Source organism: Neolamprologus multifasciatus, chromosome 6 (assembly GCF_963576455.1).
Source record: "Neolamprologus multifasciatus chromosome 6, fNeoMul1.2, whole genome shotgun sequence".
NCBI classification, from domain to species: Eukaryota; Metazoa; Chordata; class Actinopteri; order Cichliformes; family Cichlidae; genus Neolamprologus; species Neolamprologus multifasciatus.
The window spans coordinates 4,491,111-4,504,638 of NC_140444.1; the positions used below are offsets into that span (position 1 = coordinate 4,491,111).

At 41.7% G+C, this 13,528-nt stretch overlaps 1 protein-coding gene and 1 long non-coding RNA gene across 2 annotated transcripts in view; both read left to right on the forward strand.

Moving 5' to 3' along the window:
* Window positions 1-13,528, forward strand: part of LOC146516196 (uncharacterized) — a 390,625-nt gene that overhangs the window by 183,860 nt on the left and 193,237 nt on the right. The gene's annotated exons all lie outside the window — the stretch shown is intronic.
* LOC146516200 (neuronal pentraxin-1-like) lies at window positions 355-5,098 on the forward strand. Its single transcript, XM_085163464.1, has 5 exons — window positions 355-879; window positions 1,232-1,439; window positions 2,125-2,366; window positions 2,712-2,891; window positions 3,789-5,098. The coding sequence occupies exons 1-5, from the start codon at window positions 448-450 to the stop codon at window positions 4,008-4,010; spliced, it is 1,284 nt and encodes a 427-aa protein (XP_085019590.1). The 5' UTR covers window positions 355-447; the 3' UTR covers window positions 4,011-5,098.

The following is a 13,528-nucleotide window of genomic DNA, read 5'->3' on the forward strand; positions in this document are numbered from 1 at the left end:
ATAATGTTTCTGTTATTTCAATCATTTCAATTTAAGATCAAATCCCGACCGTGACAGAAAACTGGAGACTTTATTTAAAGTTACGTTGTTCTAAAGGTTTGTTAGCAGTAGACTGAAGACAGTTATTCCACAAGTGATTGAGACTTCACGTGAAACGTTTTGCATCCCCTCCTCTTCTTCTTCCCCGATCTCATCTCACTTTGTGGCGTACACGCACTCTCTGCCACTGTAAGTGGTAGGACAGAGTGAATACGACCTTAAATAAGGGGCTGGACTCTGTGGGCTTGGCAGAACCCGCTGCCTCCCCTCAGTGATGCAGTGAATCTGCGCTGGTTTGTCCGCTATATAAGCCGCACACGGCAGCGCGAGTCTCACAGCTTCAGTGGACAGCTCCGTGGTGCTGAAATCTCGGAGACACCCCTCTCTCTCACACTCAATCCCTGACGCATGACAGGAACCATGGAGGGATTCTCGTGGAAACTTTTTCTACTTTCCTGCCTGGTTGTTGTGGAGAGCCTCGCGCAAGACTTCGGACAGACGCAGTTTATTTGCACGTCAGTGCCCAAGGATATGGACTTGTGCACAGCTACGATGCAAAACAGCGGCCCGGCGGAAGACCTGAAGAGCACTATCATACAGCTGCGGGAGACGGTGCTGCAGCAAAAGGAGACCATTGTGAACCAAAAGGAGACAATCAGGGAACTAACGTCCAAGTTGAGCCGCTGCGAGAGCCAGAGCCTCCCTGCGGCCGCAGGACCTGGCGGCCGGCGGCCGGGGTCGAAGAACACGATGGGGGATGTATCTCGGGGCACTACGGATACTCTGGCCCAGCTGGGACAGACTTTACAGACGCTCAAACAGAGACTGGAGAATCTAGAGGTAGGAAAGCAGAGCGAGTGATTTGCCGACAAGATCAAAAGTTAATTAAATCGCCTCCATAGTTAATTAGATTAAAGGATAATATTCTTTAACTCCTTGATTGTGTGTTGCTGCAGCTTTCTGCAGCTTGTACTTGGGGCCACATGAGTTTTCTAACATATTTATCTGTTTGTTGGAGCTCCGTGTAAAGTGAAATGTTCCGCAGCCTATAAAATCAAGCGAATAGCACGTTTAAGATAAAGCTTTGCGCTTGGCAGTGAGTAGAGTAAACAGCTTCCAGGGACTTTAAAGAAAAAGAAGTCTTCCCTGTCACTTCTTTAACCCCCTCTCTGTCTCATTCTGTCCGATGCAGCAGTACAGCCGGGGGAATAACACCGTGCAAGCAAACAGCCTGAAAGACCTGCTGCAAAACAAGATAGATGACATGGAGAAGCAAGTTCTGTCCCGGGTCAACACGTTAGAGGAGACCAAATCCGGATCGAGGAATGACTCCGAGCAGCGGAACAGAGTGGAGTCCACGCTCACCTCTCTGCACCACCGGATAACAGACCTGGAGAAAGGTGCGTTTGGATTTCAACGGGCACGGGACTTTAAAGCTGCTCGACCCCGTGTTGCTTTCACGGCATTAAAACGAACCACGGAAATTTAAAAGCTGATTAGATGCAATTTAATTGTGTTTCACGCTCAAGGACGTAACATCCCTTAGGAAACTCCCCACCCCAAACAGGTAGCAGCGGCAATGTGAAACCTTTTTACCGCAACCATCACATTGCGCACAGATATGAGAGGGTGGTGAGGGGAGCTTTTTGTTTTTCAACGAATCTGAATATCCAGCTTGTATACGAGCCTCTGCAAAGGGGATTAGTGAAACTTTGCGTCGCGCGCCTCGCACCGGCGCGTTTTGGAGAAAATATCCACTGTCGGTTCAAATTCCAACACGTGCAAACGCGCGTGCGTATGTTAGACCGAATGAGAGGGAGGAGACAGAGCCATCTTAAACAAAATATCACGGGATCGCAATGGTGCAAAGAACCATGATGGAAAAGATTGTATGAAACTAGTCAGCCCTCAGCTTCTTTTGCTTTTCAAAGACACTCCTCATAAAGAAACAGACTCTGTCATGTACCATAGTTTTACAAAATGTATGTAGGCGTATGGATGTTCAGCTTTCCTGTAATTTATCTCTAGACATATGAATAAAATGCTCACTACTAGTGCTTTAACTAACAGTAATCTCATCAACAGGCAAAGACACCCGGCCAACAGATAAGTTCCAGATCACTTTCCCCCTGAGAACCAACTATATGTACGCCAAAGCAAAGAAGAGCCTTCCTGAGATGTACTCCTTCACCGTGTGTCTGTGGATCAAGTCCAATGCTTCGCCTGGGGTGGGCACCCCCTTCTCCTACGCAGTTCCAGGACAGGCCAATGAACTGGTGCTGATTGAGTGGGGGAACAATCCCATGGAGATTCTCATCAATGACAAGGTAATGAAAAAGCTATTATCCTGGAAGCAAAGCGAATTCACACGTTTCTCACCTTTGCAGGAAATGTATGTAACACATCAAAATAGTAATTTACAGTTGGGGGAAGCTGCAATACTTTCTGCTTGGATGAGTCAGGGTAACCTGACAGCTTCTCTGTAACACAACAGGAGGCTGAGTTAAAATAGGTGCTGTTTGAAACAGAAGCAACCTTTTTATAGAAGAGGAGGAGATATGTGATATGGGGGAAATGATTCAGCAGAAAGGCAACATGATGTGCCGAGTCTGTCCTACCAAAGTGTGGAAGACATATTGAACAACGGAACTTACGAAATGTCTTTGCTCCAGGTTGCAAAACTGCCGTTCCTCATCAACGATGGAAAATGGCATCACCTCTGCATCACGTGGACCACCCGTGACGGGATGTGGGAGGCCTTCCAGGACGGAGTGAAGCGGGGCAGCGGGGAAAATCTGGCGCCATACCACCCCATCAAACCAGAGGGTGTGCTGGTCCTGGGACAAGAGCAGGTGGATATTAATTTTTAGACATTTAATCCTACACCTATTTGGGAATAATTCTCAACCAATTATGTGATTAAATTTGGACAAAGATTAAAAGTGGCGATATTTATGAAATGAGACCATGGGGGCACTGCAGAGGTGGTCAATTAATGCTTTCCAGTGTGTGCAAGGCCTGGATTTTGATAGAGAAGCATAATTTGAGATCTATTTTACAGAGAAAACTAAGCAAGATGTATCCTCCATATTGCAATCATATTCTTAAATGAAATCCAGCTGCAGTTTTTTCAAAATGATTGTTGGCTTTCTACCTGGATCAAGTATTTTCAGGAGTATGGAAGATAAAAAATGACAAGAATTTGTAGAAAAGGAGGCATAGTTTAATTCCTAAAATGGGACAAAAGATATTTTTATTTTAATTGTTTTTGTTTTAATTTTGTCTTTAGCTTGAATTAATTCCCTTTTCAACTTTATTTCCCACTTTTTCCCATTTTATTCATTAATATTAGTGTAGTTTTCTCGTGCGTGTGAGCCTGCCAGTGATCAACTATATGGCAAAACTTGCCAAGACCTCAGCCCCTTATTTGCATAATTTAACATAAGTGTCTGAAGTAAACTGAAACAAACTAACAAATAAACTGAAACTATCATTAGTTATAACAAATTAAAGGCATACATTTATTTATTTTCAAGATTACATTTGATCAATTTTCTCTCTTTCTTTTTGGATCCTGCCACTTTTTGTCCTCCATAAAGAGGATCAAACTTTAAACAAGAGTGTGTTTCTTGTACAAATTAAAGCCCCGAGTTTTTTCATCTTGTAAACCTTAACTTGTCTGGATAACCTTGCAACTCTCCTGTGAAAACCCCCCCAAGTGAAATGCTTAACATCCCTTTGTTTCACAGGACACGCTGGGAGGAGGCTTTGATGCCACACAAGCCTTTGTTGGTGAGCTGGCAAACTTAAACATCTGGAATAAGAAACTTTCTATCACCGAGATCTATAACTTGGCGACCTGCAATAGCAAAGCATCGACTGGCGATGTGTTCTCCTGGACAGAGAGCAACATCGAAGTGTTTGGCGGAGCGACCAAATGGACCTTCGAGCCTTGCCGTTCAGCCAACTGAACTGCATCTCACCGCTGGAGAAAGGCCTATCTGTATTTCTGAGCTTTTGTCGTTCTTGTCTTCATTTGACGTTTGTTAGAGACTATCTGAGTTATAAGTAAGCTTAAATCTGGGATTTCCACCATTCTTAGGTATCCATGTTGCAAAACAACGCTTTTCATCTTGAGGAAAAAAAAAAGAATCTATTTCATCTTGGAAACCTCAGTGAGAAAGTATTGCTATTATCCTTTTTCTTTCTCGGACATTCAGTTGAAAGCACATCTAAGCTTTTCGTTTGGCTTATTTCGTCTTGGACTGGCAACTGGCAATCTGCGCCTTATGTTTGGACAATTCACAATCCAAGTGAGGAATTACATAACCGCTCTCGCCCCCCCCCCCCCTTCCTTCAGGAGAGTGGGAGATTACGCTGTCCGTCCAATTCTTGTCAGTGTTTGGCGCTGTAAAGTGATGTCTAATGCGGTACAGCTCCCCGTGACCCCTCCCTTCCTCCCATGCCTCCCTGCCACCCTCCCTCCTCCCCCACTTTGCCCCGCCCCTCCGGAACTTGCACTGTGACTGATGAAGAGGAATGCCAGGAGAGGAGGGTACGTTGAAGGACACTGCAAAGTCAAACTGTGGTACAAGTCGATTTGTAATCATCGTTCGCTTCAAGTGTTTCTGTAAGAATGTCGTTAACTTGCCAACATTGCTAGAAGCCTGGGTGCCTTGGGCTGGTACAAATATTCAGCACATTCGGTATGTTTTCAGTTGCAAATTCAATGTTTACTGGTTTCTGTTTTTTCCTTTTTTTCTTTTCCCCTCTGAGCTGGGTTGAGTTTCTTGTTCTTCTGGTAAACGTGATTTAATTACAGTTTGTTATCTGACATGACGTGTTTTGGCAGGTGTTTGTACTACTCTGTATTAGGAATGTTACAGTAACTGTATAGTAACAGCATGAATGACAGAGTGCTGTGAAAGCATTGTTGAAATCTGCTTTACTATCTTCTCCGGGTCTGGGTTTTTTACTGTATTGTTATATGCTCCAAGCATGGCAAAACTGAGAGATGAAGAATTTAATTTTTGTAATAAAATTGTGATACTTAATGTCAGAGTGCATTCCTGGCTTTTCTATAGTAACAAACAACAGTAAGTGGAGTTTATTTTTAAACCAGATCGGTGAAAAAAGAAGCGATAGTGACGGCCACAAAGCAGAAAACACAAAGAAACTGCATGAGGTGCAGTGCAGATCTTAAGGTGACTGGATAAGAAAATAAGCCCTTATTACCAGGTTTATTATTTGTGGTGTGAGGTGCAGCGCCTGCACTACGGCAATCAGAGGGGGGAAAGTGTCTTGTCATAACAGTTCAAATAAATTCAGCCTGAACTCAAACTTTTAACTTTAAACGTTCTTTGTCAGTTAACTCAGATTACCTGTTATTATGGCACCAACTATTTCCAGTGACGCAGTGTCACCGTTAAGGCTTCCTGAATTTAAATCAGACACTTAATCTGAAGCTCAAGCATCAAACAGTGAAAGCAATTTGTTCAACCACAGGTAGATCAAACTGGGGAATTTTACTCAAAGACATTTGAGAAATATTCTTCAGTGTGGGCAGCTGTTGTGTTTGTTTCTCACCAAGTATTTTCTTAATTAAGAAATCTTATCGGGGCCTTAAATATTCATTATGCCATGTGGTGCTGAATAATTTCTGCTGGGGTACAATTTGTTGATTAATTATACTGTGTTTTAATCTAAAGAAGCTAAAAGGAATGAACCAAAACTTGACTAGAACATTATTGGAAGAAAAATAAACAGCTTTAGACTTTTCATTCTGTTTTCCACAATAATTATTCATTACATCTTTGGCTTGACCTTGGAGTGAATGTTCTTCTCTGAGTGGTCATCAGCTGCTTACATTACTTTTAGTCTCACATTAAAGTGGAGTCTTTTAAAACTCCCATGAGGACATCAGCTTAGCTAAATAATGGAACAGTATTTTTTTGTTGTTGACATTTTACTGTTTTTCATTTTAAAGTGAAAACCAGAATAAAAGACATATAAAGGGAAAAAATCACAAAAATCACTCCTCTCAATCAAGATCAGAATTAAATAGTTTAAAGCACAAACTACAACCGGCATTAAAAATTCTTCTGTCACAGGATTTTCACACTTTCCGAGTGTGAAGGATTCGAGTGAAATTGTTTGTCTCATTCAGTCTGTAACATTTGGTTTAAAATAAAGCTAACAGCTTTTGGGGTTTCAAAAGAAACGTTTCATTAGGAGCATTCGCGTTACGATTGTGTTCTCCTATAACACAGGCGGGAATAGCTACAACCAGTCGATAACTTTGGATTTCTAATGGGATTTCACCTCAAAAATATTCCCACATATTCCAAAATTTCTCCACCAAACACAACCAGTCAGTGTTACTTTAGCTTATGTTTTGTCAGGATGTACATATGGTCACATGTAAGTAACCACTCTGTTAATCTGGGGCTTGAGTTACAACACAAGCTCATTTCCAGTTTGAAGTTTCTGAATCTTTGTTCCATACATTTAGCTAATGATGTAATCAAACAATCCTCTCTCAGTGCTTTAATTATATTTAAACAATTCTTTGGCATTTTAGGCCTTTATTTACAGCAATAAACTGGTGCTTGTGGGGATTTCAACTCATTTTTGAAATGTCACTTACCTGTCAGATGCTTTGAGCATTTGACAGTTCAGCTACAGCGCACTAAAAATTCATCTGGCTCTTCTGCAAATTCAAACAAAAATGTAACGTTCAGCTACAGGCACAGAAAAATAGACCTATAATCTTTAGAACATTTGCATTTGTTCCCTCCAGTAAAAACATAAAAAAGGTACAGGTCTTATTATTTTTCTATCGTCACTCAGGGAGCAATGCTGCCAACACCGATGTGTTGTTTCTTCAGCGGTGGGTTGTTTTTACTCCTAAAATATAATAAATGAGTTAGTATAAACACTAACTTTTAGGGTAGACATTAATAAGCTGAGTTAGCATCTGTATTGTCTGTTTTCTGGCACAGCAGAACCAGAAGGACTGAAGACGATCTGACATTTAATGAACCGACAGAATTTTAAAAGAAATCCAAACGGGAGGCCAAAGCAATTGTGAGGAACATGAGAGAGATTTGACATACAATAGAAACCACAACAGACAAAGACAGCAGGGAAAACGGGGCTGGGTATCCACAAGGGAACCGATTAGGAACGAGAAACAGTTGGTTAACAAGACACAGGTGAAAGTGCTCCGCAGCGGGAGAAGGTAATGAGGGCGGGGAAGGAAATCACAAACCAGTGAAACAAAAGCATGAAGTGAAACCCCAAAATGAGTTCTGTCACCGCGGGATGAACTCTAACACTACACACAATTACAAAGGACACATGAAGGAAAAGAACCTAAGACGAAAACAAGACTAACGTCTACAAAACAACAATAATTAGTGAACGGAGAGATATGTGATGTTTTTAATGTGGACAGACTTTCCTGCTGAAATGCATCTGAGCTTCAGATGCAAAAGTAGCCTGATGTCATACAGATCAAGAGCCATGACAGAGTGGACGTGGACACATTTGGGGAACCGTAAATGCTTCTTAAAGCTGGTTTTGCTTGCTGTCCCATGATGCATTGAGTTTTTCCTTTCCAGTCACCTTTCTCACTCACTATGTATTAACAGACCTCTCTGCATTGAATCATATCTGTTATTAATCTCTGTCTCTCTTCCACAGCATGTCTTCTATCCTGTCTTCCTTCTCTCACCCCAACCGGTCGCAGCAGATGGCCCCGCCCCTCCCTGAGCCTGGTTCTGCTGGAGGTTTCTTCCTGTTAAAAGGGAGTTTTTCCTTCCCACTGTCGCCAAAGTGCTTGCTTATAGGGGGTCATATGATTGTTGGGTTTTTCTCTGTATCTATGAAGCGCCTTGAGGCGACTTTTGTTGTGATTTGGCGCTATATAAATAAAATTGAATTGAATTGACTGCCCGTCTGCCTGCACGGAGCTCCTTTGCCAGGCAGACGGGCAATACTGACACTGTGTTTTTTGACCTTTGAATTTCCTTTGCTGTTCTCCCGGCTCTGTTCCAGCTCACAAGGATCAGGGTCTTGGGGAACAGCACAGGAACATGTTAAAAACATGGAATAGTGGAATCATTTATGCATTTGCAGGACTATAAAAAACGGGCTCAGTGATTCCGTCAAGTTCCTTTCACTCCGATCTTACTCTTAGATTCATTCAAGTGCTACGTTTTAGATACACAACTGCCTGATATTTCAACACTTACAGTGAACACACTTCAAAATTCTTTTATTTTTTTTTATTCCTAGCTCACCTGACATCCCTGCTGCTTTAATCCTCTTTGAATGACAGTTACTCTACTGTCATCACTCACTGGAATTTCTTTATTCTTCACACATAAACTGACATTTCACCTGCCGGCACTGACTCACACACTGAAGCGAAACTTTTAAAAGTCAAGTTTTAGAGCTGGATTCATATTCAGCTAACATTTCAATGATGTCTGCCGCCTGAAGTACAACTGACACGGCAGCTCCTTTTATTGTTTGCACAAACTGACAAATCACCTACAGATATGTTAACACCATTCAGACTTTTTTAAACAGTTCAAGCATTTCTGAGCTTCAAATTCAACCAGCACCTGAACTCCTTTAATTTTCTTCACTGTAAACATGAAATTTTTTAAAGAATTTTAATCATTTTGTTTTACTTGAACGTGTGTTTTTAATTTAAAAGTGTTTCCTTTTCTAGTTAACACGCTGTTTTGTTTCACACCTCTATTAGCTTATGAATAAATTCATTAGGCCTTGACTTAAATATCATTTGGTAAAAACAAAGTTGCCCTAACAGGCATTTTTGCTCAATAGATTTTTGTGAAAGACTTTGAACTTGCAATGGATTTTTTTTCTTTTTAGCAAAGAGAAATTTTGTTTCCTAACTTTTATCTCCCATGATGCTCAGCAGACAGCAACCAGGGTCAAGAGCCTTTGATAACAATGACAAGGCACTAATACAAAGCAAATTCCTGTAACACACACACACACACACACACACACACACACACACACACACACACACACACACACACACACACACACACACACACACACACACACACACACATTCTCGTTTTGATATCTTAGTGAGGACATCTAATTGACATAATGCTTTTCTTAGCTGCTTACCTTAGCCTAAACCTAACCATAACCTAATTGTAACCCTGACACTAAAACCACACTTGTGGTCCCCACAAGTATAATAACATTCAAATTTTAAGTCCCCACAAAGATGTCTAAACAGGAACACACATAAACACATACAGGGCACAAAAGTATTTCCTCTACCTCTCCGTAGATGGATCCCAAACTACTCATCAAATTATACTTTTGTACATTAGGACACCTGAAGTCAAGAGAATTCAGCCCTTCTACAGTATAAAACAACCCCCCTATTATGATATAAATAACAGGGGGGGACCACAAATTATCCTACAGCTACCTGAGGAAATACTGGCTCTCACAGAGCCACAAAAGCCCACCTCACATTTTGGCGCCACCACACACCCATCAAAGAGCACATAGTCATAATCACTAGGTCTGTTTACTACACACACCTAATACCCTGCCGGGGTAATGCTGATAAGCCTTTACTGAATATATTGCTGCAGTGCAATAGCATTTTGTGCTTTGTGCAGAATTTAAAGTGGACAGACAAAAACAGATCAGCGCAGACTAAAGGATGATGTTGCACTTTGTATACATAAGACAAAGCCACCTCTTACGTGAGCAATCTCGACTGATAACTCGACATGACGTAACAGCAGGAGTTACACTTGCCTTTGCGTCAATTGATTGTAATGAAATTGCTCTGTAAAGCCTCGACATAAGCAGCTACAGGCTGAGGGACAATAAGTACACAGATACTTTTGGAAGGTCGTTAGCAATTTTCTGCTTCTAAGGTACAGCATATTACATGATGTTATGCTTGCAAAGCACATATTCTAGGACACCTCCTCAGCTGGCAATGCAAACCAGTGTAAGATGCTTATTTTTAAAAGATGTTTGTACTTTATGTAAGGAGAAGATGTCCTACTTGTTTTCAGACATCACATGCTATTTATTTAGACAAAGTTTTTATCAAGACTTTTAGCCACGAAGCAGCATTTTAGCCAAAAAGCTAATTGTGTTACTTTTTAAGTGATGCTGTACTTTTTTTTTTTTACCCTTTTCTACCTATTTTGCATCGAAAGCAACCTACAACATTTTCTCTATCCATTTATTTACTTAAGGTCCCACATACACAGGCCTAGAAACTGGTCAATGACCCTCTGGCAACCACCAGTCACTGGGAAAAAAGATGGCGAGTTGACGCTAGAGGTTCCCGACTTCGCTGTGCGAAACTGGTAGCAAAGAAGGTGCTGTACCAAAAAAAACCCCATTGTGATTGCTGTGGTCATTAGCACATTAGGTCATTGTTGGGGTTGCCGGTATTTGCATGGAAGACATCAACTTTTCTGCAAACACAAAAATGAACTTTTCTCTTGCCAACTACTCACCGTCAGAAAAACCTGAAAATGTGCTGCACGATTCACAATGACTGGTGAGTGTTTGCAAAATCTACCATGCATGGATCAACTATGTGTGACTGCAACAATATATTAGCGACCCCCAAAAATGGCACAGAGGTTTCAGCGCAGCAGCATATCCCTCTTTGTGAACAATTTTACTTTGCAACCTCCACCTGCAACCACCTGCTTACTGGACAGTTAGTACACATTATTCCCTAGTGTGCAGTCGTTACCAGGGGGTCGCCAATCTTAGACCTGCATAACTGAGGCCTAAGTACTGATCCAGAGAGAGTCTTCTCATATGTGGCTTATCCTAAACCCATCCATCCATTCGCTTCCGCTTATCCTTTTCAGGGTCGCAGGGGGCGCTGGAGCCTATCCCAGCTGTCATAGGGCGAGAGGCGGGGTACACCCTGGACAGGTCGCCAGTCTGTCGCAGGGCCAACACACAGGGACAGACAACCATTCGCACTCTCATTCACTCGCACATTCACACCTAGTGGCAATTTGGATTATCCAATTAACCTATCCCCACAAGCTGCATGTCTTTGGACGGTGGGAGGAAGCCGGAGTACCCGGAGGGAACCCACGCAAACACGGGGAGAACATGCAAACTCCACACAGAAAGACCCCGGCCTGATGGTGGAATTGAACTCAGGACCTTCTTGCTGTGCGGCAACAGTGCTAACCACCGTGCCACCGTGCTGCCTTATCCTAAACCATGACTAGTAAATCAACCTACATAAAAATGTGGCTAAAACTGATAATAAAGCACAGAATGAAACCTAACAATATGAAAATCCAAAAATTAGGGATGCACCGATACCGATACTGGTATCGGGTATCGGGGCCGATACTGTAAAATGTGTGTGTACTCATACTTGTAAAAGTTAACCGATACCATGAACCGATACCAACTTACTTCATTAATCAGAGGGTGGTATGTCATTTCTGTTGTAGTTTTTTAGATTGGCCACTAGGGGGACATCCTGCGCTAAACAGGCACAGGGTTAGGCGAGTGAGACTGGCGGCTCCAGATAAAAAAGAGAAACCGGAGGCTGCAGTAGCTAGGCTAAACAAAATGTCAGCAGTGTGGACCGCAATGACTGCAATAATTTAAAAGTTTATTTTATTCTCAAACCTAATTTGTATTTATTTTATTCCAATCAGAAGTGTTTATTTATTATTCTGAAAGCTCGAGACAGTGCCAATAGTTCAGTGATATTTTGTAAAATTACAATGTGGAGACTCTGCAATAATTTAACAGAAGTGATTATTTTTCACTTGAAATTTTTTCGTGGTCATTTTTATTAAGATTTAATTTTTTTATCGGCAGGGAATATAATAAAACCTGTCTTCCAATTAATTGTATTTGTGTGTGTGTGTGTGTGTGGTAGAAGTATCGGTTTTTGTACTCTATATCGGCAAGTACTCAGATCCAAGTATCGGTATCGTATCGGTTTGAAAAAATTGGTATCGTTGCATCCCTACCAAAAATCAAATATATTTTATAATTCTGACAGCAAAATAAGTGTGTTCCACTTTTACTCCAAACTGTCATAACAAAACAGGAGTATTATTAAGGTGAAGCCCCCCCAGAGTCAAGACAGACAAGATTCATGAGCCTATGTTATATTAATTCCTCTGGGTTTTTGTTTTTTTGTTGTTGGAGAGAGAGATTGAGTGGATAAAGACGTGACATCTTTGCTGACATCTCATTAATTCATAAGCAGTTCCTGGTGGCAGAGGGAAGACAGGAATAATGCTTCAGTTCAGAGCTGCAGCATTCACTGTTGTTAACTTTGGGCGACAAAGCAGCACCATGTAATGAGACTTTTGGTTGTGCCATGCTCAACAAATAACACTGAGAAGAATGTCTGCTGAGAGAGTGTCAAATATCAGCACATAATGAGGCCTTGGACTATTGACAACCTGTTTATTTCTGCCAGTGGATCCGTTTCATGTCGAGGAACTTGAAGGACTTGAAACGGTCAAAGGGATTTAACTCAGAGCAGATGCTTGAAAGCGAACTGCCAACATCAATCTTTCCTCTTAAAAAAAACAGAGAAAGAGAGCTTCATCTTCCTCCTCTGCTCTTTTTTTCCCCTCTCCCTTCTCCTCCCATGGTGAGAGCTCCAGGTGACAGCGGGGAGTGAAACTTGTGGCATTTACTGATCAGCAGAGGCTTCCAGGAAGGATGGCGGGAGGATAATGAGGCTTCCTGGGCAGCCTGGGATCAAGGTGGATCCATGCCTCCCTTTCTTAGCCAGTCATTTCGGACAAGTGAGGCGTAATCCCTCTTTATATAAAATCAGATTATCACACAAATCTCACTGGGCTTCTTTGGCCCAGAACAGCAGCTGTGAAATAAGCTGAGCACTGGACTGAAGAGGAGCTGAAGGTGGTATACAGTGATATACCTTTATGTGTTCTAGCTTTGCACAATAACATTTACAGCATATTTAAAATTGCAATAATGTATTTTCTGCCTACAGTATCGACACATTAGCATCTCTTAAGTTGAGCAAACAGCTCTCTGTCGATATGTCAAGCAGCTATGGCACAATATTATTCTTCCCTTTGAAGTCGCGCTGTGAGTTATGCTGGATTTGATTTCAAGACTCCATTCGCTGCAAGATAATTAGCCCAGTTGCATCAGTAGACTTCATTAATGCATTCTCATGCATTATCGTTGAAGAAGAGACTGCATCGCAGTGCTACACTTATTATTTCCTTAAACCTCTCGTCACAATCTTTGAAGTGTAATGCTAACGCTAACAAACAGATTGCGTAAAACTTTAGAAGTGGGGCGAAAGAGCCAGATTTAGGAGCTCCTAAAAGTCAGAGATTTATCTGAAATTGCTTATTCATTGCACAAAGAATTACATCACCTGAGAGGTTGTGCATTAGGGGAGACTTGGGATAGTTGTAAC

What these genes read in the sequence shown, in the direction of transcription:
- LOC146516200 (XM_085163464.1), top strand. Translation starts at nt 448, where the DNA reads ATGACAGGAACCATGGAGGGATTCTCGTGGAAACTTTTTCTACTTTCC. An exon ending in AGAGACTGGAGAATCTAGAG is followed by an intron (nt 880 to 1,231) that starts GTAGGAAAGCAG and finishes TGTCCGATGCAG; the next exon opens with CAGTACAGCCGGGGGAATAA. An exon ending in GATAACAGACCTGGAGAAAG is followed by an intron (nt 1,440 to 2,124) that starts GTGCGTTTGGAT and finishes TCTCATCAACAG; the next exon opens with GCAAAGACACCCGGCCAACA.